The sequence below is a fragment of the Theobroma umbraticum genome, unplaced genomic scaffold, assembly GCF_002168275.2.
Source record: "Theobroma umbraticum cultivar Fairchild unplaced genomic scaffold, ASM216827v3 scaffold_4.1, whole genome shotgun sequence".
NCBI lineage: Eukaryota > Viridiplantae > Streptophyta > Magnoliopsida > Malvales > Malvaceae > Theobroma > Theobroma umbraticum.
This window is the reverse complement of record NW_018397258.1, coordinates 318,383-345,044: the sequence shown is the minus strand read 5'-3', so window position 1 is coordinate 345,044 and position 26,662 is coordinate 318,383. Positions and strand designations below refer to the sequence as shown.

Genomic DNA, 26,662 nt, shown 5'->3' with positions numbered 1-26,662 from the left:
AACCAAACACGGCCTTATCTCACTTCAAAACGTATAAAAAAACTCCACCGAAACCCTCTTCATCACCACCATCATCAGCTCATTCTCACCCTTACTCCCTCTCTGTCACCCAATCGGAAGTGCATCCTCCAGGCCTCTGCACGTGCCAACTCTGCCGATTGTTGCATTCTCCAGCGACGGGTATCACCGTAAACAGAGAGGGTTGGCGGTGGTGGCACGTACGGGTCCTAACATATCTCCTCGTTGTTGCCATCTTCACTTCTATCAAGATTGCCGATAGTCTTAGCAAAGACTTCCTCGAAGATGTAATAAAATATCTAAAAATCGTGCCTTTTCAAAGTCTCATCTTCTGCTTTAGGCAATTCCCTTATTCCAAGTATTGTTCTTACCAAGCAGATGATGATGACGAAGACGATGATGATGATATTTCTTATTAGGAGGAAACAGTGCAAGAACACGTACTCGAAACCGGCCCAAGAGAGAGGTGTAAGCAACATCTTTGTTTCATACTTTGTGGATGAACTCGTAGAAACATCCATCGGAACACTGAAGAGTTGCTTGCTAGAGTTGGAACTTCGTGAGGGTAAAATGGTTGTTATTGAAAGAGAAGAACATCGTACATGATTTGATTAATTCTTATGGCTTGGCAAATTAAGGGGATATACCTATGATAAGCAGGGTCTGGGTGACAAAAACAGTTCAGTCATCAAACCAAATAAATCTAAACAACGAAAACTGTCAGAGAAAGATAAAACATTGGTACAAGTGTATATGATTATTGGTTGAAAGTTAAAATTCCTTAAATTAAGAATTTGCTTTCTTTTTTTCATTTTCTTTTTCAGATGGAGAAGGTAAAAGTTTTGAATTGCAGTGATCTTGAAAAATAGATATAGTCCACATCAGTATTTTTCATCAAATCAGTAAGTGTTGCATCAATTTGATTAAATGTCACGTTAACAAATTTAATGATAAAATTTTAATAATATTAAGATTTAAATTGATATTAACAATTTGATAAGTGCATAGGTTCAATTTACATAAATTATTGTACATGGATTAAATATATCATTTTTGTAGAGTATCAAGCCTAAAAGCATATTTTAACTTTTTTTTCTCTGTGCTTTTCCTTTCCTTAAGCTAAACCTATGAATACGTTTGTGGTTTTCCTTCACTTTCTTTTATCTTTATTTGATATTTGATATTAAATTCTAATGTTTGTATTCTTTTTCTTTACGTTTAGAAACTCAAATCATGCGCATTCTTATATTGAACCACTATATTCTTCTTTGAGCATTAAATCATTAAATTTGCAGATAACAGATATGTTCAAGGTTTAATCAATTGATTTTTTTTTTTGTTTCTACTTCCTTTATATTTACTTTTATCCTTTCACTCTTTTATTTATTCTCATTAATTTCATTTTGTAATATTTTGCTAAGATTCTTGAATTCTTTTCAATGGTATCATACCTCTAAGATACTGAGTCAGAAGATACCTACCCAAAAGATACCAAAGAAGAAAGGGCTAGAGAAAAAGAGATTGCTATATGTCTGTACCCTCACAAAGCTTTGAGAATTTTCCTTTTTGTACCATTGAGTCTAATGAGGTGTAGTCAGTGTGCTTTCAATGGTTGTACCAATTATACAAGCTCAAAAATGAGGTTTCAACTTTCTTAGAAATTCATGATATAGCTTGCTGGTTAGAGATGCGGCAAAGATTAGGCTACACTTCTTCTCTCATATTCATGCAGTTGTTGGTATTTTTTATGTTTTAGGTGCATTTGAAGATTCAAACATTATCCATGTTGATAATTTTGTAGATCCTGGAAAGGATTTAGAGACCATTAGTGCAAAATTACAGTTAAAAAATGTTAAATTTTTTAAAATGAAGATAAAGATGTCGACAATAGCATTAAGAGAAGTAATGTCGAGCAATTAAAATAGAGCCTGAATTGTGTTAAAAGGGCAAGGCATGGGTTGAAGATGGAAAAGATACTCGTCTATGTGATTGGAAAGTGGTTGACATTAAGATATTGAATACTTTTCAATGATTGACAAATGAGTTCCAATAAAAGTTGTTTCCATGTAACTTACTGAAAATAATAAATTGGTTAAGTTAAAACGAGATCGGAGCAGTAAGAATATAAAGAAAGCTAAAGATGAGCCATTTGGCTTGCAAATTTGAATCAAAATAAAGAATAGAAAATATAAGTTGGCAAAAGTGAAATGAAGGGGTTTTCTATTTTTATATGGTTGAATGAAGTTTAATCATTATTAAGAAGTTTTCTATATATACATTGTTACAATAAAGAAAAATTTGCTACAAAAAAGAAAACTTTGCTACTAAATAAAAACTTGATGCTTGATAGTCACTTAAATTCATTAATTAATTCTTTTTTTTTCTATTTTCAATTAGGCAAGGTTTAAGATAAGATTGAATGATTCTAATTTTAGGATTTTGCCCACCACTTCCTTCACTCTCTTCATGGACTATGTTTGTTTTGTATTACCCTATATCTTCGCCTTATTTATATTTACACAAGTTTTTAATTTTAATATAAAATTAACAATCGTCAAACTTAATATTATTTATTATTTTCTGTTCATATAATAAGAGTCGCATGGTCGTATTATTAAGACATGTTATATGTCAAGTGCATAAAAAAATAAAAAATATCATGTCTAATTAGCTAAATATATAATTATTATTGAATCGAAAATTGAAATTCTCTCAAAATTAATTAGTCCCCTGCATAAAGAGAAGTTATCCATAGACTTTTGAGAGCATTTTTATTTTAGTATTCAAGTAGGTTTCCTTTTGCAGTGGCTTAAAATTGTAAGCACATTAGGCGACCCCTACTTTGCAATGTTTGAACATCTTTGGCCTCAAAACTTTTCCTCCATTAAAGGCCTATCAAGAACATTTCAAGTAGAGGAAAATTTTGAGTGATCAAAAGGGGATATGAGAGATTTCTCTTCATGGGCCTAGATTGTTTGTTATGATAATTATTAGCTTCCCAACAAGCTTAAGAGCAAATTAGATCGGGCATAACCTTCGTATCTATGTTTCAATTATAATATTGATTTCATATTTTTAGATGTGAATATAAAGTTCAAATTAAATTACTTAAATTTTGATATTATAGTTAGACATTACATCTATGATACCTTCATATCTAATACTTCCATAGTTAGACATTTTAATAGGACTTAATAAGGGTATGAGATTCGGATTTAAAATTGGGCTTTTTGGAGTGTGTCAGTTAGCCTACATAGTTAAGGGTTTTGTGGGCCTAAATGGGCCACTCACGCTGTTTACATTTTGGTCTCAATTAACCTGATTGGGACTCTCAAGTACATTAAAAAATGGTGCTGAGTGGGCTTGAGTCTAATGAATGCTCGAACCCATTGTGTTTGGGTCTAAATGTGCCGAGTAGACCTATTAATAATTGGACTTAATTGTATTTATTGGACTGCGAAAAGGAGCCTAAACTAGAACTTATAGATTATTAATAGGTTTTTTCAAAAAGCCCTGAAATAATTAATAACTATTTGCCCTAAAAAGTGACTAGAAATCATTAATTTATACAAATACTAATTTAAAAATAAAACATCAAGTTTGAATTTGCAAAAACGGGTTGATCACGTGGATTTAATGGGTTGCAATTCCATCCGCCTGGCCGAACCTTCCGAGTCCTAATAAAAATTAAAATAGGATTGGGTCAAGGTGGTTTGTTTACAGTACAAAAAGGAACCGATTTGGCCTCGCTTTCCAATTACTAAAATACCCTGATATTTTCCCACAGAAGAAGGAAAACCTTCCCTATTTTTACTCTATATTACTACCCTTACATATGTACTATTCTATATATATACTAGAGTGATTCTCGCGTTTTTCTTCCGTGGTCGTTCAAGTTTAGGTTTTTGTCAAGGGCTATACATAGAGCTTGCCTTTGTTGACGCTCTCGAAGTGATTTGTCTTGCGTAAAGCTCCCAATCAGGTATATTCTCTTGATGATTAAGTATTTTTGTGATGATTTCGTTCTGATCTGCGTTAATTTTTTTTGTTAATCTTTCAATTGCTTATTAATCCTAACATTATTTACCTAAAAATTAAATCGTTTTTTTGATAATCTAATTTTAATATAATGGATTTGATATCAGGAAATTTTTTCTAATGCGTGGTTTTCTTTAAACTTTTTGGTTATGTGGAGCTTGTTTGGCTATCTGAAAAAATGTTCAAAACGTCAGTTATGTTGTGCGACTAAAGTTTATTTAATTGATTTCATTTTGTTTCTACTTCCTTTACATCTACTTTTGACCTTTCACTTTTTTTTTTCTCATTAATTTGATTTTGATTTTGCAATATTTTGTTAGGATTTTTGAATTCTTTTCAATGGCTTCATATACCGAAGAAGAAATGGCCAGATTAGATGTGTTATATTATGGTGAAGCAGAGATGAGTACCGAGAACATGAGGAAATATAGTGCACAAGTGGGAGCCACTGGGGTATGAGCCAATTTTCTACATTTTTGTTCTTTTTCTCAAATTTAGTGTTTTTGTTTTTTTTTTTTGACTTGATTATATTGTTACAGGGCTATGATGTTGATGTTTATCCTGGTTTTGCGATCGGTTTGATTATTCCGGTAAAACTTGTTCAGGCTGAGCACGAGGATTTAACTCCATATGCAGAGAAGACTATAGGCTACTTCAATGACCAAAATGTATGTTTTCTCCTTTTGCTATCACATTAAATCTATACTTGATACATTGGTTAAAAGATATTTTTATTGGTTTACGTGCAGCATACAAATTTCAAGTTTTTAGAGCTTCTTAAGGCAAATGTACAAGTTTGTTCTGGTGCTAAGTTTTATCTCACTTTCAAGGCCAAAGATGTTGACAATGGAAAGATTGAAACCTTTCAAGGTTTGTATGTTCGTGGCATTCGAGTTCATGAGGTGCTAGAGTGTAGGATTAAGCCTGTTACTACTTGAGGTAAGTCGGAGCTGTTTGTTATTTAATTTTTTATCAAGTTGTATGTAATTTGGTTTTGTGGATTTTTTTTATAATAACTTTGGTAATGTTTAATTTGAAATTATGAGTAAGAATTGCATTTCAATAAATACTTATATGATTGTGATTATTTTTTCAAATTTCTTACAACTATATCTTTAGATAGTATTTTAAGGATGCATTCGTTTTTGATGGATCTTATTAGTGTTTTCCAATAAAAATAGGAAGTTATGCTCTTTTTTTATTAGTAAGGGATATGAAGTGAAGTGATTTTTGCTTTGATATGCTGTTGAAATATTTGGTTTTTGATTCTGCAGAGCTTGCCGCCAAGCAGGATCATAAAGTGAAGAAGACAGTCACGTGCTACTGATTAACGTGACTCTTTTATTTTCTGTTTAGGTTGTATTTGTTTTCAGACTTTTAATAGCCTTGCATTTCAGGTCTCCAGTGTTTGCTTTTTAGTTAATTTTCTTTTGCACTTGTATAGGAGTTATCTACCTTGTGGATTAGTGACTTTATTCCACATAGCCAACTGCCCAACACATTTGTAGCGGTTGACTGACTAGATGTTTCAATTTAATGAAACGGTTTATTCAGACTTAATGTCCTTATTTATTTTAATTTTTTGAGCTTAAAAAATTAATTAGTTTATGACCTAATTTGGCAATCAGCTAATCAGGGGGCATTTGGTTCAAGGGAAGCCAAAGGGAAAGACATTACAATGAGCTAAGGAAGAAGAATGTTGCTTTCCCTCAACTGAGCCAAAGTTAAAATTTTTTTTTCTTAATTTATCTCCACTTGTTTTAGTTTGTTTTAACCTAATTTTGTTAGGAAAGATGGGTGTAGAGAGGAAGTTGACTAAATGATGAAGAAACCTCCACAAAATTCAAGCCACCTTTTTATGAAGTGAACTAAAAAAATAATTCAACTTTTGAAAAGACCAGAACATTGCTTATGGCCGAGAGACCAAACACGAAAGCTCGCTGGTGATGAGGTGGCAAGAACCCCATTCTGGTATTGCAGTTGATGACGTGAAACGCCTAACGCAATGGATATATGATGCCCCCTTCTCACAACTGATTACCCATTATTTATATAACCAGAAGAACCCAGGAAATTGTAGTAGTTTGGCTTCCCCTAATTATATAGATGCCGGCATTTATGGAATTTTTATAATTCAGGGCTGTTATCATGCCTGAAAAATAGTTGCCACCATAAGCAATTGTAGGTCCCACGATTCACCCTTCTCTCAGCCATAATAAAAGGTGGAATTCCTTTTTGGCCCTCCCCTTTACAAAATTTCTACATTAATACATAAATTTTGTTACCTGTGAACTACATTCACAACTTGGATGATCTTTACGATCCCCATTAAGTAGTTAACTATTTAATCAGCAGAACTACGGGTGATGAGTATATTTTCCGTACATTGATTGGCAAATGCAAAGCAGATCAGCCACTCAAATACATATAACATCAAGCCTTTTTGTCTTGTATACCCAAAAAAGAGCAAAATAAAGCTCAAAGACAGTAATTATTACTTTTATGTCATGGCTTGCTTGGTCAAATGTTCATTGCGGTTTGTGCTAGAAACAGTTCGAGATTTATTAGCTTATATCTAATATACAGAGGAGCTTCAAACCGATTTTATATTTTGTTGAGTAATTTTAAAATGTCTTTGTGTTGATATTCCTATTGTCAGATTGCAAGGGAGGTTTGGATGCTGCAGCGCGGATGATCCGTCCTGGCGTAACAATTTATCAATGGTCGTCTGTCTTTTCTCTGGTTTCACTCTGTACATGCGTCTTCCTTTGCCGGAGGATACCCATCTCCTCTCAATTATCATATTTCTCTCCAAAATCTAGCTGCACGTGGCTACTTCTTCTGTACATATTTTTCATTTTAATTTCTGAGATTTATATGTTGATTAAGCAAATCCATTTCATTTCTTTTTCGTAGATAAGCCTTGAATTTATTTATGTAAGAATCCGTTATAGGGAAAGAAGAAACTTTCCTATGTTATAGCAACGAAGCACCTTACAACAACAAAGAAATTAATCGAACAAAACTTGCCTAGGACCAAGAATAATTAAACACAAATCTCTTTGCCCCTTAACAACCACATAACAGATGTTAGACTTTTCTTTCCAGGTCAGTTAATGAAGTAATATGCCATGGAATTCCTCATGCAAGGTATTCGTCTTGTTCTACTTCTTCAGGACCTTACTAATTATTCATCCATAAGGCCACCTTAACTTTCAAGTTTTTAATATTCATTCATTGTGGTGTCTTTCAATCAATTAAGATGGACCCGAACTCAAATTTGGTGACCAAAAATATTTTCGAATTGCCTCAGGAAATTGGAGGATGATGATCATTTTTTAAGTGTTGATGTCAAAGGTGTTCATGGTCATGAGAATCTACATACTTTGCATTTAATATATATATATATATGTGTGTGTGTGTGTGTGTGTGTACTAAGGGCAATTTCCAAAGCTTTGTACAATGCATAAGATGTTCATCACTTCATCCATAGTTTTTTGGAACTAATTCACAATTTGGATTCATGACAACATCTCACAAAAGATAATAGATGGGAAAAGGATAAAGGAAAAAAATTAAAACAGTAGTAAATTGAGCAAGGAAAACAAACAATATATTTAGAAGAGCTGAACATGGAGCTTGAAGAAGAAATAGAGGATGATAAAGTAAAGTAGGAAAGGAACTTGGTACTTGAGTTGTTGGATTTTGGAAACATGGGAGTTTCGGCTGACTCTGTTTATCTGCTTTTTGTTTATTTTATCATGTTTCCAAATTGAGGATGTGCCTGGTCTTGAATGAAGATTGACCCCTGATGCGGCTGTGTCCATATGCTTGTTGCTCATGAACTTGCTGTATTGTAATTTTGTCCAGCTGACTATGTGTTCTTGAATATTGTATACAAAAGAACAAAAAGGCTACCATCTATACACCCCATCCACACAAAGTTATAACATGCCCACCTTCACCGAAAATACACCACAAGAAGAAGAATGCAGCAAACATAAAAGTTCCTAAACCCAGGCACTCCAACCGCAATAGAAAGTGGCCAAGCTATGTGAAATAATAACTACCAGAATAATCCTACAAAGCTGATCAACTCATGTATCCCAAGGATGAAGCAGCCCCTCTAAGTCACCCTCCACGCAAGAGAAGGGAGCACCACAGATCCAAGAACCTCATGAGCACAAACAGCAAGCATCAAACCCCAGGAAAATGCAAAAGCAACAGCAGGGCCTTAATCTTAGCATCCATACCACAAAACACATCAAAATTCAAAAAACCAACCAGCATAAAAAACAAGGAAATCCCAAAATCCTCCTAAACCAGCATCAGCAGGACAAAAGCAACAACAAAAGGAAATTCCACCAAAACAGAAGTGAAACTTCTTAAGAGAGAAAAGTTTTACAAAGGAAAACCTGATAGCTATTTTTTGCAACATCAATCAACGTATGTCAAGCCTTCAAAAGACTTGGCTTTCTGCAAAGTTTTAGGTTACGCTAGTAAGTGATGATGCATTGGAGCAAAGGTTATAAGTTTCTACAAAATTATAATAGAACTTGAAAAATCCTATGCCAAGAAAGATAATAAAGCTCATAGATCAAACAATAAATGCATAACAAACTGCCCAATCGGTCGGGTCCTAACAAATTGCATATCTCACTTCTTCCTTTTCCCGGAAACACTGAACTTAAAAAGTATTATATCTCCATCTTGAACCACGTACATATTCCCCTCCCGTCGATATTTTCCAGCAGCCTTAACAGCCAACACACTTCCAAGCTCCTTCAGATCTTCAAATTTCATGATCTCGGCACAAATAAATCCTTTCTCAAAATCAGAATGAATGCTTCCTGCACCCTGAAGAGACTTTGTTTGCCTTCTAATTTGCCAGTATTTCACCTCACCAGCGCCGGCTGTAAAAAACTATATGAGATTAATTGCAGAGAAACCAGTCTTGATGATCTTTGGGAGAGCACTTTTTACTTTGTTTCCCTCACAATGCTTTGCTACTTGTTCAGGTTCCATATTAACCAAATTTCTCTCGAACAAGCCATTGAACGGAATGATTTGTTTATTACCATGTTTTTGCACCCAAACATTAATCTTTCGCAACAACTTGTTCTTTTTTCTTTGGTAATCTTTCTCACTCAAGTTAACCAAATAAACAACGGGCTTGCCACTAAGCAATTGAAAAGTGTTCAGTATCTCAATTTCAGCCGATTTCCAGTCCCCTAAACGAACATCTTTTCCATCTTCAATCCATACCTTCACTTTTTGACACAATTTAAGCTGTATTTCCAACTGCTTGTCATTACCACTCTTTATTCGCTTTTCAAGATTCTCAATCTTTTTAAAATTGGGCTTTTTGGAGTGTGTCAGTTAGCCTATATAGTTAAGGGGTTTTTGGGCCTAAATGGGCCACTCACGCTGTTTACATTTTGGTCTCAATTAACCTGATTGGGACTCTCAAGTACATTAAAAAATGGTGCTGAGTGGGCTTGAGTCTAATGAATGCTCGAACCCATTGTGTTTGGGTCCAAATGTGCCGAGTAGACCTATTAATAATTGGACTTAATTGCTGAACCAGAATTTGTAGATTGCTAATCGGTTTTTTCAAAAAGCCGTGAAATAATTATTGCTAGAAAAGGCAGAATAATTAATAACTATTTGCCTTAAAGAGTAATTAAAAATTACTACTCAACATAAACAAAACTTAACGCCTCTTCTCATACTCTCTTTTCACATTTAGGTGGTGTTTGGTACATTATAATGCAATGTGATTATAGGTAATGTGATTGCAAGTAATGTGATTGCAAGCAATGTGATTACAGGGAAAATAACATTACAGTGTTTGGTATGTAAGTAAAATAATGATTAAATGTAGGGAAGATAACATTACAGTGTTTGGTTTACAAGTACTTTAGTGAGAATGTAATGCTAATTGTCAAAATTACCCCTAATTATTAAAATATAAGTTTAATATATTTATATTTTTTATTATTAATTTTTATATAATATCATTTCTTAAATATATTTTTAATATCATATATTTTATTTTTATTTATTATTATAATATTTTATATTTTATTTTTAATATATTTATATTTATATTATTAATTTTTATATAATATCATATTTTAAATATATTTTTAATGTCAATATTTTATTTTTATTTATTATTATAATATTTATATTTATTTTAATATATTTATATTTTATATATTAATTTATATATAATATCATATTTTAAATATATTTTTAATGTCATATATTTATTTTTATTTATTATTATAATTTTATATATTTTATTTTCATTTCTTTAATATATTTTTTATATTATATATTTTATTTTAATTGTTTTATCTATATTATATAAATATTAATTTTTTATATTTTTTTTATTTTAATTTTTATTCTATATTATATATTTATTTTAATTATAATATTAAAATATTTTTAATAAGATAATAAAGTTGAAGGGTAAAATTATCTTTAAGAACATTGCAGAGTGCAATGTAATGTGATTGCATTGGTTTTGGACTGCAATCACATTACATCCATTGGCTGCAATGTGATTGCATTGCAATCTTACATTGCAGTGATCTGTTACAAAACAAACACTGCAATGTAATTTAATAAGCCACATTGCAAGGAATGTGACTTACATCCCTGATACCAAACGCCACCTTAAGGATTTTAACGTCCTTTTCCATTCTCTCTCTTCCTGTGTCTGCCACACGCCTTCTTTAAAGCTTTAACAACCTCACTTCCTTTCACCCCTCTCGGTGCCATTTGCTTATATTCCTCGTTTCCATCTCCCTATCCACCGGTGAGCACTCCTTATCTACCTGGTTTTTTTTTCCAAAAAAAAAAATGAAACAGAGGTAAAGCTAGAAACACAGATCTACTGGTTTTCAATGCTTTGTTCAAACTTAGGTGGTCTATTCCAAAAAAAAAAATGAAACAGAAGAGTTGAATAATTTTAAAAGAATATGTATTTATAAATTATAAAAGTTATAACTAAATCAACATATTTAGTCATTTTATATTATTTTATGTTAACATAATACAAGTTATTCATCTAAATTTGACTTGAAATATGAAAGTTTTTCAAATTTTTTATAAAAAGAGAATTCAAATTTAATTTTTGTAAAAAAGATAAATTAATTTACATATTTTATGATCAAATAAACAAGAAAATATTTATATATCTTTTTTAATATCATAAATCTTTTATACTTAAATATTTGACTTGTTAATAAGCATATCAATAATCTACTTGAATATTTATATTTTTTAAATTTTTTTCAATTTAGTCCCTCAACATCTCTATAAATTATTAGAATGCTAAAATTATGATATTTTTGTAAGCTGGCTATGCCATTTGAGGTGTTATATGGTGTTCGTAAACTCATTGCATTATCATGAAAAGCATCGACATATACATGGTTCCATTGCAATGGCAAAGACGTTATTAATTTTGTTATTTGCAAGGTACATATTCTCGAAGTTAACATTTGATGTATTTTAAAAACTTCAAAAAGATTTTCATATATATTGTCCGTAGGGTTGTTGGTGGTATTCAGTTGCACAAAACATTCAAGCAGTGCAAGCAAATGTATTCCAAGAAACAGCACCCATGTTTTCATTAATAAATGGATTTTCACTCTGCAATTCCAAAATAATCTCAACAGTAAATCAAATTGTAATATGCATTACTAGCTTGAGACTTAGATATATATGCTCAATTATGTGTTAATTTTATATTTCCACTCGACATACAATGTATGTATATAGGATATTCTTGAGAGTAATGATAAATCAATATACTAGTACAAGTTTTGGGAGAGAAATGAAATAAAAGTAATCCAAAAAATAAAATTTAGATCCTCTTAATTTAGTATTGTAGTCAAGAGACTTTCGAGGAATTATAATTAATGGATAAAGTATTTAAGGCATTAGTAATTATGGTTAGTAGGTGGTCTAAGAGGCTGCAAAGTGGATATGGGGTCCGGATGAAGATTGAGAGAAATTATAATCATCACGAAGTGGATTTATGTTGCTCCAATTCTTAATTTTTCCTAACATACCTATATTGGACATAGAGCCAACTCCTAACATGACCATAGTCATGGGTATGACTATTCACATATAAGAAAAGACTAGGCCAAAATTTTAATATACCCATATTATAAATATTCATAACAAATCCAAGCAGTGGGTAACAAATGCAATATTGTTGTGGTTATGTGATGAATAGGTTTATTGGTAATTATTACCAAGAAAAAGGTCTTTATCATCTGGTTGTATAAATTTTAAACTCCCTCGAGTAGGTTGAAGGTTGTTAAAGAACATGATTGACAATGCTTCCAAACCTTTCAAATCACTACAGAAGAGGTAGATTAATCATACACTAAACCAAGTATGTGCCATGCACACCATACAGTTATTAGCATTTTTCATTTAGTAACACATTAGATTTGTACAAATTTGACAACATAAAAACATAAGGGCTTAATATTTTGCTATAGGTTGGGATAGATATGTTGCTTTGGAAGTATTCAAATCTAATTAGGTCTCATTTTAATATATAGTAATTAGATTTGTGTTAAGTGAGTTTGCCACCGTAAGTTTTTGTTAAGTATACCTTATATGTTCAACTTCTGTATGTAAAAATTATGAAAAAACAAACAAATTTCATACGAATACTGCACGAATTTTACAATTTTTTAATAATACTTTCTCAATTATTTTATTTTAACATAATATAAGTTATTCATCTAAATTTGACTTCAAGTATGAAAGTTTTTCAATTTTTTATAGAAAGAGAATTCAAATTTAATTTTTGTAAAAAAGATAAATTAATTTACATATTTTATGATCAAATTAACAAGTAAGAAAATATTTATTTATCTTTTTTAATACCATAAATCTTTTACACTTAAATATTTGATTTATTAATAAGCATAACAATAATCTACTTGAATATTTATATTTTTTAAATTTTTTTCAATTTGACATGTCAGTGCCACATTAGCAATGCCATATAATCGTACAGTGCCATATCAACACAATCATCTGCATTACTATTAATTAAGGTTAGTTTTTTTGTAAAGTTCATTTGCAATGAAAATATCTGCTTCTTTAAAAAAAAAAATGGCAGCAGCTTCGGTACTTCAAAAAAGGGCCATCACTACTTCTTACTCCTTGAGAACTCTCCTATGAACTAGAACTCCCTTGAGAACCATCGTCAGTCAGTATTGGATAGGAGGCCCTAAAAACTAAATTTTTGAATTTTTCTTTGGACTTCGAGTGCTTGATCATTACGGTTCTATTGACTTTTGCCACTCCGTTCACTCTCCATTCCTTGCCCCAAGAACTTTGGACATAAAAATAATGTTGATCACCTTCGCTCCCATATCCAATTATCTGAACTGCATGCAATCCATAATATTCAGCAGGAGATAATTTTGGACCCGAGTATATTTCCTAATGAAAAAACACGTAATTAATTAAAAAAAATACATGATACCAAAATAAGATAAATAAAATAAATTAAAATCAAAAATACAAAAATACAAAAATATAAAAAGCATTTGATAACTTTTCTTTTAATATGATTAACGTCTTTCTTAAATGTTCAGAAAATCCTTAAACACATCTATCACTGCAGCAACTAGATGCTGCTTTACCATTTGCAGTAGCCGTTCTTGTTGTGAAGGGTCATCTGCAATTCTCTTGTATGTCTTCATCATGAAATGCCTCGGAATCTGAAAATAGAAAACAATGTCAAATACAAAAGAAATTAAGACAGTAAAGAACGAAGTACATATAAATTTCATTTACCTCCATATTGCAAGGTGTTCTCCTACCAACAAAAAGATAGTCCTGCTCTGTACTAATCCCATGTTTCACGATCCACTGAAATGCTCTGTTAATGGTTAGTTTATAGCAACCTAAACTATCCTGATTTTTGTTGGTTGGATCTACACAGTCAAGCAATTGCTGAGGAGAGTACAAAATCAAATCACCCTTCTTTTTTCCCGAGACAGAAGCAAGAATGTCAGCCACGACTATAGCCCAACAATATTTTACAAAATATAAAAAAAAGTTAATAAGAAGTAAAAAGAACAATTTTTTAAAATGTAAACTATTACATTCATGTGTTATAATATAAAATTTATTCTTACGACATCTCTTTTGATTCCTGACAGCAACTACTATTTCAAATGTAGATCAGTTTAAATGACCTATTTCTTCACCTTCTGCAATCACATGAAAATAATATAAAATTTTAATATATAAATAAAAATAAAAGAATGAAACAAGTTACTTCAAAAAAATGAAAAATATAAAAACTCACTCCTTCAATTTTCTTCATTTCTACATCAACCATGCAGTATTGAGCCATCATTTCTCTACTTTGTTAAAAATCTAAAATAAATAATGGAGATGAGTTTTAGACAAAGAAAGCTAAAGAAGAAATCAGAGACCATAAGCAGGCAGAGGAAGAACCAGTAATGGGACAAAAGATAATATTTGCTTTGCTATTTTTCCAATATTTAATACACAACTAACAAAACATAAAAGAGGACATTAGGCACATAATGTTTTTGTATGTTATTTAGTACCTGTTTAGCTAATTGCAGAATAACCAGTGTCCTATTCTAAGGAATAATGAATATTCTCTAACCACAATACATAACTTCCTCTCCATAAAACAATAATCAATGGTAATTTGTGAAAAGAACCTCTATAAACATTAAATATGAAATTTCACTACAGAAGGTTGAAGGTTGTTAAAGAACATGATTGACAATGCTTCCAAGCCTTTCAAAATCACTACAGAAGAGGTAGATTAATCATACACTAAACCAAATATGTGCCATGCACACCATACAGTTATTATCATTTTTTATTTAGTAACACATTAGATTTGTACAAATTTGACAACATAAAAACATAAGGGCTTAATATTTTGCTATAGGTTGGGATAGATATGTTGCTTTGGAAGTATTCAAATCTAATTAGGTCCCATTTTAATATATATAATAATTAGATTTTTGTTAAGTGAGTTTGCCACCATAAGTTTTTATTAAGTATACCTTATATGTTCACCTTCTGTATGTAAAAATTATGAAAAAACGAACAAATTCCACACGAATACTGCACGAATTTTACAATTTTTTTAATAATACTTTCTTAATAATAAACTAAATTAAAGTCAACCTTTATTAGTAATAAAGTTACAATATTGGTATTAGAGAAATATTAATAAAATAGAAATTTCATTTAGTTAGCAAGTGAAAAAAATTAATTTTTTAATTAATAATTTACGAGGCATAAAATATAAAAATAATTTATTATTGGTTTGATATGAAGGGCAGTTGATAACCAATTATTAAGGTTGATCGAATAGTTAGGAGACAATATTATAAACAACTTAGCATATCTAGCATATCAGCAAATGCCAAGTATGATTTGTTCTCTTACACTATAAGTATTTTTATTTACCTCCATCTGTCAAGTTGTCCTCCTATCAACAAAAGGATAGTTTTACTGTGTACTAATCTAATAGCACAACATCCATTGTAATGCTTTCTTAATGGTTAGCATATAGCAATCTAAATTATCCTAAATTTTGCTAATTGGATCCACACAATCAAATAATTGTGAAGGAAAGTACAAAATAAAATCACCTTACTTTCTTCTTGAAACAAAAGCAAAAATGTTAGTTGCAACTATAGCCCAACAATATTTTGCAAAATATATATAAAAAGAAAGTTAATAAAAAGTAAAACTAATACTTTTTTAAAGTGTAAAATAAAACATTAATGTGTTATAATATAAAACTTATTCTTAAGGCATCTCATTTGATTCCTAACAGCAACTACTAGTCTGAATATGAATCAGCTCAAATGACTAATTTCTTCATCTTCTGTAATCTCTTGCAATTAATATAAAATTTTAATTTATAAATAAAAATAAAAGAGTGAAATAAATTACTTTAAAAAAAACAAAAAGTATAGAAACTCATTATTTCAATTTTCTTTGTTTATACATCAATATCACCTCCTTAAATATCACTCATGTATTTACGTGTTATTTTACATCTTTGCCCTGCATAATATCTTTGCCCTTAGTATGTAAAAACTATGGATAAACAAACATAGAAATTATAAAGAAATGAATTAATTCTTAACAAATTTTAAGTTTTTTTTTCTTAAACTCTTATATTTGTGTGTTATTGAAATGATAAATAAGAGTTGATTACAAAGCAATTGTGCCATTTGATTTTTACTAATTTGAGATCAAAATAAAGAATGGATATGAAAATTAGTAAAATTAATAATAATATTTTCCTAAATATTTAACCATGTATCAATAACTATATATAAAAGGAAACCAGTGCCTTATCTTTGCGCCATGTGGAGTGATAGTTTTGTGACGTGTGGAGCTCCAATTAATTGACATGTTAGTTGAGTTTGGAAGTTTTCAAACGTGGATAATATGGTCTTTTTGAACTTTTGCTCTAAATGTGTGGGTTTAAAGTATCCTATAGTTGTGTTTTTCATTTTTGAATTTTTCAATTTCTTAGTATAATATTTCTTTATCAATTGTTTTATCCCATTTAGTTTTATGAATTTCTCTATCAATTGTGTTATCTTTAAACGACAAATTAGATTAGATCCTTACTTTTTTCCTTAATCAGACTTTATTTAACTTGTAAAACCATATTTGCTATATTATAGGGTTTGAGGTATGTGCTATCCATTGTTGTTGACCATAAGATTGAAATAGTGAAAGTTGGATGGATGCATGACCTGTCAACTTAGTAGTAAATCTTGTTAACTGCCTCACACCTTTTTTGTATCCATGTATATGGGTGTAGATCATTTTTGCTTGCCTTTATTTGGCATAATATCTAAAAAGACCCTAAACTATTTAGAAAAATTTAAATAAATCTTTATACTTTTGTTGTGTTCGATTAAGTCTTTATAATTTTATTTTGAACCAAATAAGCCATTATATTTTTATTTTGAGCCAATAAACCATTGTATTTTTATTTTGAGTTAAATAAACTTTTGTACTTTTATTTCGAGTCAAATGAGCTCTTATAACTAATGATTAACTTAGTGCTTGTTTAGCTTGATTTTTTTTTAGCTTATCTACTTCTTAAAAGCAAAAACCAGGGCAAACAAAAATTTGGAGGAGTTTTTAGTAAAATAAGTAACTTTTTTTTAATGAACAAAATTTTGAAAAAAAGAGGGAGGAGCCTTTCTCTTTTTGTTGTTCTTAAACACGCCTCTTTTTTAGGAGAACTGTTCTTTTTGTTTCAAAAATAATTCCAACATTATCTGTTTTTATTTTTATATGATTTATTATTAATTATAAATTTTATGTTATATAAAAATACTTTTTATACTTTTTATAAATAAAAAACTAAAATTAACTTTTTTCCATTATGAACAAGGAATTTGTGATTAATAAAAAATTATTTATTACATACCCATTATGGTAATTTTAATCACAATTAGATATTATATAAATTATTTTATCAAACAACTTATTTATAAAAAAGAACTTATAAAAGTAAATTTACCAAACAGATTTAGCTTAATTTTAAAATTTATTATTTTTTCTAAAAGCTTTATAATAGCTTTTAAGCTAAAAAAATGCAAGGCCAAACAAGCTCTTAGTCAAAATATCATTTATTATTTTATGTCTCGTAGAGCTGACATAACATATTAAAATATCATAATTGATGATAATATGACATGTTAATATATCATAACTGATGATGACGTGATATGTTAATTTGACATAATAACATGATCATATGAAATTTTTCACCTTATTAATATCATGTGGATATAAAATGATAAATAACATTTAAGTTAATGATAATTAATCAATCATTAGCTATAAGAGCTTATTTAACTCCAAATAAAAATATAAAAATTTGATTAAATGCAGTAAAAATATAGCAAGAAAATTTTGAACTTGTTGCAATATGCCAATATCTCCAGAAATAACAATGTTTTGCTACTTGCGCCATGTAACAATCAAAAATGTAGTATGCTATGCTAGCACTAATAGCCTCATGGATTTATCAGCTGTTATCTTTACCTAGTGCCAACAAATCCTATACATGAAAGCAGAGAGGTGCAATAAGTATTATTCTAATCTTCTGTTACTCCCTGTAGTAACTCGGACCTCAAAAAAATTCTTAGTTTCATTTTCTTTAGTATCAACAACCAGCAGCCTTCAGGAAATGGTCATATGGGCTTGATACAGGAAGCTGAAAGTAGGGTTGTTGGTGGTACTCAGTTGCACAAAGCATCGGAGTAGTGCCAGCATATTGATTCCAAGAAACAGCACCCATATTTTGATCAATAAATGGATTTTCTCTCTGCAATTCCAAAATAATCTCAACAGTAAATCAAGTTGCAATATGCATTACTAGCTTAAGATTTAGATATATATGCTCAATTATGTTTTTTTTTTTACAAAGTACGTACATAGGATATTCTTGAGAGTAATGATAAAATCAATACACAAGTTCAAAGTTTTGGAAGGGGAATAAAATAAAAGCAATCAAAAAAATAAAATTCCGATCCTCTTAATTTAGTATTGTAGTCTAGTGTTTTAAAAGGAATTATAGTGAGTGGGTAAAATATTAAGGCATTAATAGTTATGGTCAACAGATGATGCAAGTAGCTGCAAAGTGTACGTGGGTTATGGATGATGATTCAGAGAAATTATCATTATTATGAAGTGTCCTAAACCCTAAACTTTAAATCCTAAATCTTAAACTTCATAAATTTTAATTTATAAAATGTCCTTGCACTATTTCAATAGTACTTAGGAAAAGAACCAAAATAAATATTTTGCTTGAATACGAAACATTTGATGGAGCCACTATACAAGTTAGTACCTTCACATAATTTGATTCGACAAGAGAATGAGGCTGCACCTCCTTTGCATAATTGCTCACTGAACTTTCTTGAATCTGTTGAGCACTCATTACCGTAGACATCTTCTGTTGCTTTCCCACTAGAAGGGCCTCACATTGGCCAACCATTTCACTATAAGGCATGTCAGGAGGGCTTGAGACTGAGGATCTTCCAACTTGATTTGTTGTCTCTGAAAGCTGCAAAATAAATTAGAAATATATTTGAGTTTAACTACATTTTCTTATATGTATTCCAATAAATTTACATATAACATCAATCAACAGAATGACTCACAGCATCAAGAAGATCATCAACACTCAGGAAATTTTGAGGTTCAGGTGCCAAATGTGCATCAGGACCTGTTTTACTTTCCAATTTACTAGGCAAAACATCATCATCTACCGTGAATAATGGAGGCTCAACCTGCACATTCACAATATTATACAGTTGCGTAAAATTCAAGAAAGAGAAATGGGAGGAAGGGAGAATTGAAGATAAAAAGAAATTGCCTTCTCGGGAGATTGATTATTTATTAATCCATATTCACATTTTTGTGCGGGAGTCTCCATGAACAGATAAGTTCCAAGTGGACATCCATCATCAGGGATGAAATCACTAAGCAACTGCTTTCTTATTTTCGATGATTCTTCCTGCTGGAATTATCTTAAATATTAGTATTTAGTCTTTAGTGTCGAGCACCTAATTCTTTACAGCAAGGGAAATAGGAGTCATACATCAGACAAATTGCCAAGAAACTTCACTATCATGGTTGCAAGTGACTCTTTAGACTGGTTCTCTGCTATTTCTATTTCTGAAAGTGACTTCAAAGCATCTTCATTGTCTTCTTTTGATCCGTATACTTTTCCTGGATGCTCTAGTTCAGTTTTAGCAGTGATCTGTAACTTGCAATCATCAACCAACTCTAGAAATGGATCAACCTAAAACAAATTCAGAGTATATAAAGTTAGCTAAGATTTGAATCCGTATGTTTATACCTGATAATGCGACGAGCACACATATAATGAGATTAAGAAAGTAAATCAAGAAAATCCCAAGCAATACTGCAGCCTTACTATTTTTGTCGTAAGTGAAGCTTTAACACAAGGAAAAAGAGGGGGGATATTGTAGGCTTTTGATGAGAAGATGATCATAGATGTAGCAAGGATAAAGAGGGACCTCCGGCGTGACGGCTGCAGTGGCCCTAACAAGAAACAAAAGACTTCCATCAAATGAAGACATGGATTCGAAAGTTGCAACTGATCAAATGAAGATTAGCCATCATGGGGTTAGTTAAAATTTAAAGATATAAGTCTACATAAATATCAGAATTGGTTCTATTTTTTTGTTCCTTTTTAACTCTAATAAGAATAGAGTTACATATACCTTTATATATTACTTTCAACTGTTCTATTCATATTTAAGATCATTATTCTCAATATACCAGGAGAATCAATAGGAAACTCTGAAATTTTACAACCATATATTTTGAATCGTATCACTTATTTGGAATTAGCATAACATGATTTTGAAGGTTTTTGGAAAGTTGAGTTGAAACGGATAGAGCGATAATATGTACGAATTTGGAAACAAAGGCGTACCTCCTCCTCCCAGAGATATGCTTCTTAAGGTAAAGGCCAGCTGAAAGCTTCGTATCATAGACTCATTACAGGAGTTCTACATAATATAATGCACAGTAAGAAACCAACTGAATGAAAACAGTGGACTATCTATCAAGTATAGCTACGGATGAACACGTAATCTATCTCAGAAAAAAAATATATATATAAATCTTTTATATTTGATGATATTTTTATATATTTATATAAAAAAGTAAAAACTTCTGCACAGATGTATTAATAACAAAATTAATTAGACAGTAAATGCGGTCTTGCCTTGTTTTGGTGTGACAGCACAAAAGAACTTGATAAGAAAGTATATAGAAAAAGGAAGGATAAAACAAATCCAATATCAATTTTAATTCACAGTGTCACTAACTTGCCAAGAATAACGTAATACCTTGGTCCGTGCAAATAACAACACCAGGCTGTAGGTATGAGCAATTGCTTCAAAATTTTCAGGCGTATTTAAAGGAGAGATGGATTGTGCCCAAATCGATGAAAGCATAAGGGTTATCTGATGACTGCTTAATCGAAGAGGTAAAGCCTGACATGGGTTAGTAAGAAAAGGAAAGGTCATGCCAGATCAAAGAAAAGAAATAATTTTGGGCATGATATGCCAATTTTAAAGGCAGAACATGAATACTAACTGTAACTTCAACCGCATTCATCATCGATTTTTCATCCTCTATTGTAGCTGATGGATTCAAATATTTTACACTATACGCTCGGCTGTAACTTGACTTCAACCTGTTCAGAATAGAGTGGTTTTGGATCTTTGCATTCTCAGCACCAGCACAGTTCACTCTGTCTTGCATGGAAATGCCATTGATGTTTCCAACCTTACTGTCTACAGCATTTTCTTTATCTTCCCTGCCCAGCTTCTTAAAGAGTGCAGCCGAAGAAGAAAACACGGAAACGGTTCTTGAGAGTGTCTTTTGCAACTTAGTGGCCTTATTTGGAAAAGAAGTAGCAGCCGGAGGACAAGGGCAGACAGAAGACGGAACCAGAACAACAGAAAATATGCAGTGAGCACCAACTCTTGTTTCATGGTCTGCATAGACCATTGCTAGAAGTAATGAATGAAACAATGCCTCGGGAAAAGCCTGTAACATTTCGTGTTTAGAAGGAATGAGAAAAATATATGGAACTAAAATAGAAACTACACAATCTTCTGCACAATAACTAAACTGAATAGACAGTAAATTTGGTCTTGCCTTGTTTTGGTATGACAAATTTGGGATTGATGCCATAATTTGAGCAGTACGGTAAACAGCAGAAATCAAGGTTCTGGCCATAAGAGTAATGTTTGGCATGTTCTCCAGCATCACAGCCATCATATCAAGGACAGGACCTGCATCTCCAACCTGCCTTTACAAGGTAACTTAGTTTTGCATATACTTTAAAACGTTATTATCAAGTTTCAACTACAATATCATGAAGATATTGTATTCTTGAGTTAAGATTGTAATTATTTTTGCCATATGTTAAATCCTATTTGCATCACCTATAGATATGTTAAATCATGTTATAAATATAAATGGTATTTCATAAACCAGTTACTGAGAAGGTGGAGAACAAAGTCACCTTATGTGATAACTGAACAAGGCACTCATCTACTGCTGCTCGAAAATTTTGGTTGTATTGAATCACCTCAGCTCCCAGATTTGAATCATCAAGTGAGCTGTGAATGCTTTTGCGTAGATGTCTTGTCATATCAGTTAATGCACCAATTATAGCCACAGAAGGCTGAACCTTTGTTTGTCGAGCAAGGGAAGTGGCAACATGCACAATATGTAGCTGCATACTGGGCTTCTTCAGAACATTCTTATGGTCAAGATGCTTTAGTAAGATGGACAACAAAAAATGCGTGTTTTCCCCTGCAGATTAATAAAACAATCACTTAATAATCACACCAAAAATTCACTTAAAAGACGACAATTAGTTTTAATGGAAAGAAAGGCTGCTTAAGCTTTCAAAGGAAGAAACTCTTATCAATATCAGACAAACTATGTACCACATTTCTCTATTATTAATTGCATGTCCTGCAAGACAGAAAGAGCTACGCCATGTTGGGTAGACCACAGTTCCTCATTATCAAAAAACCGAAACAAGGATTCCAAAACACGTCGGACAGTTGTAACTTCCTTGGCTAACTTGGCCATGTTATGCAGGCAAACTCTTGACCAAAATTTGGGATTCTCAGCTTCTTCCCTGTAATTATAATGGGGAAAAAGGTACTGCATATTAGCCATTAAGCATTCCATATGTACAGAGACTATGGCAATTGAAAAATTGTGACAAGAGCAATTACACAGACACATGAACTTCTCCATTCTCACTCACTATACTCCTCCAAGAAACACTTGCCATGGCATCTGCAGAAGAGAAACCGTCTTTGACACAGCCATTCTGTGTATCTTGCTTATCAGCATCTGATGTTTCTAAACCTCGGTAATTTTCCAAGACCACTGAAACGACCTAGTGTTTTGGGAAAAAGTAAAAGCAGCCTTAGAGTAAGTATATTGGAAAATGAAGCACATCACACATAAAAAGATAGAAGCCAGTGAAACAATGTCTATTGTAGATAACACACGCACAGATCAAAGCAACTCGTTAATTTTATTTCAAACTGATGATGATCTTTTCCCATTAGCTGTAGAGTTTTAAGCTTGCTTGCGGCTTTAAGGTTATTTTTCACTAAATTGATATAGGATTCCCTGATATTTTTAAGTTACAATTGTAGCATATACATTCTAGATGAAATTGGGTAGGAATATTGCATTCAATGGAGCTTTTACACCCTCCTTAATTTGTCAAAGGTGGTGCATTGGCATAAGAGTCTTAGTTGGAGTAAGATTAAGTTATCATGTCTTAATACTCATTTTATTAAGTAAAAGTTTCCAAATTTCTGGTATTTTCCGGTTAGGAGTCATAACCTTATACATGTGATTGCTTTCACCTAGGTAATTACTTCTTTTTTTTTTTTGAAATTTCACCTAGGTAATTTCTAATTAGAACCCTGCATTTTATCACCAAAATTATTTTAGTTCATTTAGTTGCTCTTCTTCAGCAGATTCCTTGATATTGTTAAGTTACAATGGTAATATATACATTCTAGATGAAATTGGGTAAGCATCTTGCATTAAATAGAGTTTTGACAATTTGTCAAAGGAGGCGCATTGGCATAAGAGTCTTAGCTGAAGCAAGATTAAGTTTTTTTTTTTTTTTTGCAAAGTGAGTAAGATTAAGTTATTATGTCTTTAAACTCATTTTATTAAGTAAAAATTTCCAAATATCTGGTATTTTTCGGTTTGGAGTCATAGCCTTATACATGTGATTGCTTTCACCTTGGTAATTACATTTTTTTTTTAATTCACCTAGGTTATTACTTAGAACCCTACATTTTATCACCAAGATTATTTTAATCCTGTTCTTCTTCAGCTTAGTGAGCGCTCACTGTTTCTGTAAGAAATAAAATCCCCAAAACCTAGTACCCCAATTCTTATCTCAATTTAGTGCCATATCATGGTGCCAAGAGATAGAAATGAATGGAAAAAGAATTTAAAAGAAAAATGAAAATATATATTAAGTAAAGGGTCCCAAGAAAACTCACATTATCAAATTCAGCTGAGACATGGGAGAACTCTCCCATGAACCAAACCTGTAAGAAGAATAATTAGAAGATTGTGGAATGAATCAATTCTTTCAAATGCCTAAGATCAAAGTCACCCATGGAAAGATGGACAAGAGAAAATAATGGCAAAATTAAGGGATAAACTATTGATTTCCTAATTGGATTGAGATGTTTTCTTATCTATGGAATCCATACTGTCTCCATCTGCTCTTTCCACCCAGCAATTTTGACAGAACCAATTAGTTATGACCTGAACTCCTGGAAAAACAAAAATAAATCTAGATCCAAGCTGCCCTTTGGCCACCATTGCTTCCAACTTCATTACACAATTTGCTCTTCTTTTTTGTTTCTAGGCCAAAATAACAATAACAAGGGAAAATAATTCTTGTTAAATAATCAATGATCTTAGTACTGCCAAATTCTTAATGCATATTAGGGAAAAGAAGGGCCACAAACTTCAGGATAAAAGTGGCTCTCAAATCCGTACTTAAATTGATTACAGGAGGCAAAGTTGAAAGAAAACAAAACTTGGAATTGTCATGAAAAATACTAGCAGAACGTATAAGGTTACCATTAGTCAAAAGGAAATCACTAAGAAAACGATGGGGATTTAGGTAAGAATTTTCAGTAGCAGTAGAAAATTACCACTGATGAAAGGGTTTGAAGACCAGCAGAACGCAAACGTTGTACTCTCCTGTCCTCTCCCATTTCTTGAGCTAAAAGACAAAGTTTCGGAATCAATCCATCTAAGTTGAACATATAAGTGCCATCCCTCTGGCTAGTCAAAAATAGTGAAAGATTAGCGTGAGGGGTTTCACTGGAACAATTAGAAAGAACCTGCTTCTTGAAATAAACAATTTATGCTATAAAGTGGCAAGAATTAATCTACCAGCACCTTCTACCTGATTGTTCACAAAAACAAAAAGAGCTTGGCATCCTAATACACGCGTCTCGTCCATTCTTGTTTGATCTAGCAGGATCTGCACAATGCTAAGAAAGCTACTTGCAAACAATGGCCTGCAATATAGTATATAACAACAAATATATATGTAAACTACATGATTGATATGCTGAAAGTACTCATCAATTTGACATGAGATATTAGCCCCTAAGGTATCCTGGTCCCAAATTAGCATAGCATGAACATTTAATGACTTGATGACTGACAATCATATGCATGGAAGATCAACTTTGACTTTTCTTGCAAATGCAAGCATGGGTAAATGCCCCTGGACTATAGAGGAGTACTTTATATGACCTTATTGCATGCTTACTTTCAATATAATGAAAAGAAACTCACATTTGCTCCTTACAAGAAATCATCAACTTCCTGTAGACACAGACGATAACTTCTACAGAGTGAAATTGCTCACTTCGCAAATCCCTGTAAAACCTCTGCTCCAATGAGCTTGTTATCTGATTTAAAAACAAATCATCAGAGGATTGAAAACTAGATTTTGAACATCGATCTATACTATGATTAATTAAAACCAAAAACAAAGAATAAACAGCGAAAACCAATGGCTTTAGCAAACCAACAAGGACGAGTGTAATCTTTTCACAGAAATGAATCACATAAAGAAACAATGTACGTACTACAATCAAGCGCCATGAATTCTTAATCTTGTCAGAACCAAAGATTTCCAAACGTGAAAGAAGGAAGCGTCGATGAAACTGTACGTACCTTTGGAATACGAAGTGGATTCTTGGAAGCGTATTCACATAGTTTACTGATCATTCGTTCATTTGGCTGTTCACCCTATCAATCACCATGCCAAAAATAAATTAAAAAAATAAAATACTGACCAGTTCCAGGCAAATTCTCACGAAAAACGTCTTAAAATATGAGAAAAAAATCAGAAAAAAAGATATGAAAGAAGAAAAGAAAGGCAGGAACCGGAGATCGAGGAAAAATATCGGCGAGTAATTTCTTGTAACGCTTGACGGGATGCCTGGATCTGGTGCTCAAGGAAGGGCAAAAAAAGCACAAACTCCCGCATACAGGCTGCATCACTCTCCTTGATATCAACCCCATACAATTTCTGTTCAAACATGTGTATGGGCCTCTCTCCCTCCCTCTTTAAATTCTCTCTTTAATATTTCTCATCATTTACGATTTATGTATATATGATTTCCGAGCTAGTCAAAATGATAACGAGCGAGAGGGCTTGATTCTTGAATCGAAGAGAACGAATTCTCGGGATCGGAGGGAATGGAGGATAAGGCTGGCCGAGGAAAGTATAACCGTGGGGGAAATGTAATTCCTCCTCTCTTTCTATTATGATATGTCGTCGTCCGCGTATTATATAGTCTTCGCTTTGCGATAATTATTTATTTATTATTTATTTTTTAATTGAGTTTAAAATAAAGTTTCAAGCCGGGCCCGTAGCGTAAGA

General features: G+C 31.8%; 2 protein-coding genes and 3 pseudogenes across 3 annotated transcripts; 3 read left to right on the top strand and 2 right to left on the bottom strand.

Moving 5' to 3' along the window:
- Nucleotides 1–40: 40 nt before the first annotated feature.
- On the top strand, nt 41–490 carry LOC149527326 (uncharacterized; annotated as a pseudogene).
- A 1,056-nt stretch (nt 491–1,546) lies between these two features.
- LOC149527325 (obg-like ATPase 1 pseudogene) lies at nt 1,547–2,071 on the top strand (annotated as a pseudogene).
- A 1,836-nt stretch (nt 2,072–3,907) lies between these two features.
- Nucleotides 3,908–5,616, top strand: LOC110414301 (uncharacterized). Its single transcript, XM_021425410.1, has 5 exons — nt 3,908–4,000; nt 4,377–4,509; nt 4,596–4,724; nt 4,806–4,995; nt 5,331–5,616. Exons 2-4 carry the CDS (start codon nt 4,396–4,398, stop codon nt 4,992–4,994), a joined length of 432 nt encoding a protein of 143 aa, XP_021281085.1. The 5' UTR covers nt 3,908–4,000; nt 4,377–4,395; the 3' UTR covers nt 4,995; nt 5,331–5,616.
- A 2,171-nt stretch (nt 5,617–7,787) lies between these two features.
- Nucleotides 7,788–13,908, bottom strand: LOC110413234 (obg-like ATPase 1 pseudogene; annotated as a pseudogene).
- Nucleotides 13,909–18,079: 4,171 nt separating this feature from the next.
- Nucleotides 18,080–26,511, bottom strand: LOC110413958 (protein SEMI-ROLLED LEAF 2). Of its 2 annotated transcripts, none has more exons than XM_021424992.1 (19): nt 26,164–26,511; nt 25,951–26,025; nt 25,567–25,682; nt 25,169–25,283; nt 24,912–25,040; nt 24,246–24,293; nt 22,944–23,110; nt 22,647–22,843; nt 22,217–22,509; nt 21,847–21,996; nt 21,280–21,735; nt 21,030–21,176; nt 20,612–20,687; nt 20,087–20,214; nt 19,748–19,951; nt 19,523–19,663; nt 19,308–19,436; nt 18,995–19,210; nt 18,080–18,469 (listed from the first exon to the last, which is right to left on the bottom strand). In XM_021424992.1, exons 1-19 carry the CDS (start codon nt 26,299–26,301, stop codon nt 18,308–18,310), a joined length of 3,087 nt encoding a protein of 1,028 aa, XP_021280667.1. In that variant the 5' UTR covers nt 26,302–26,511; the 3' UTR covers nt 18,080–18,307. The 2 variants fall into 2 exon arrangements, with proteins under 2 accessions (XP_021280667.1, XP_021280668.1); XM_021424993.1 differs by having other exon boundaries at nt 19,523–19,666; nt 25,951–26,016.
- Nucleotides 26,512–26,662: the final 151 nt, after the last annotated feature.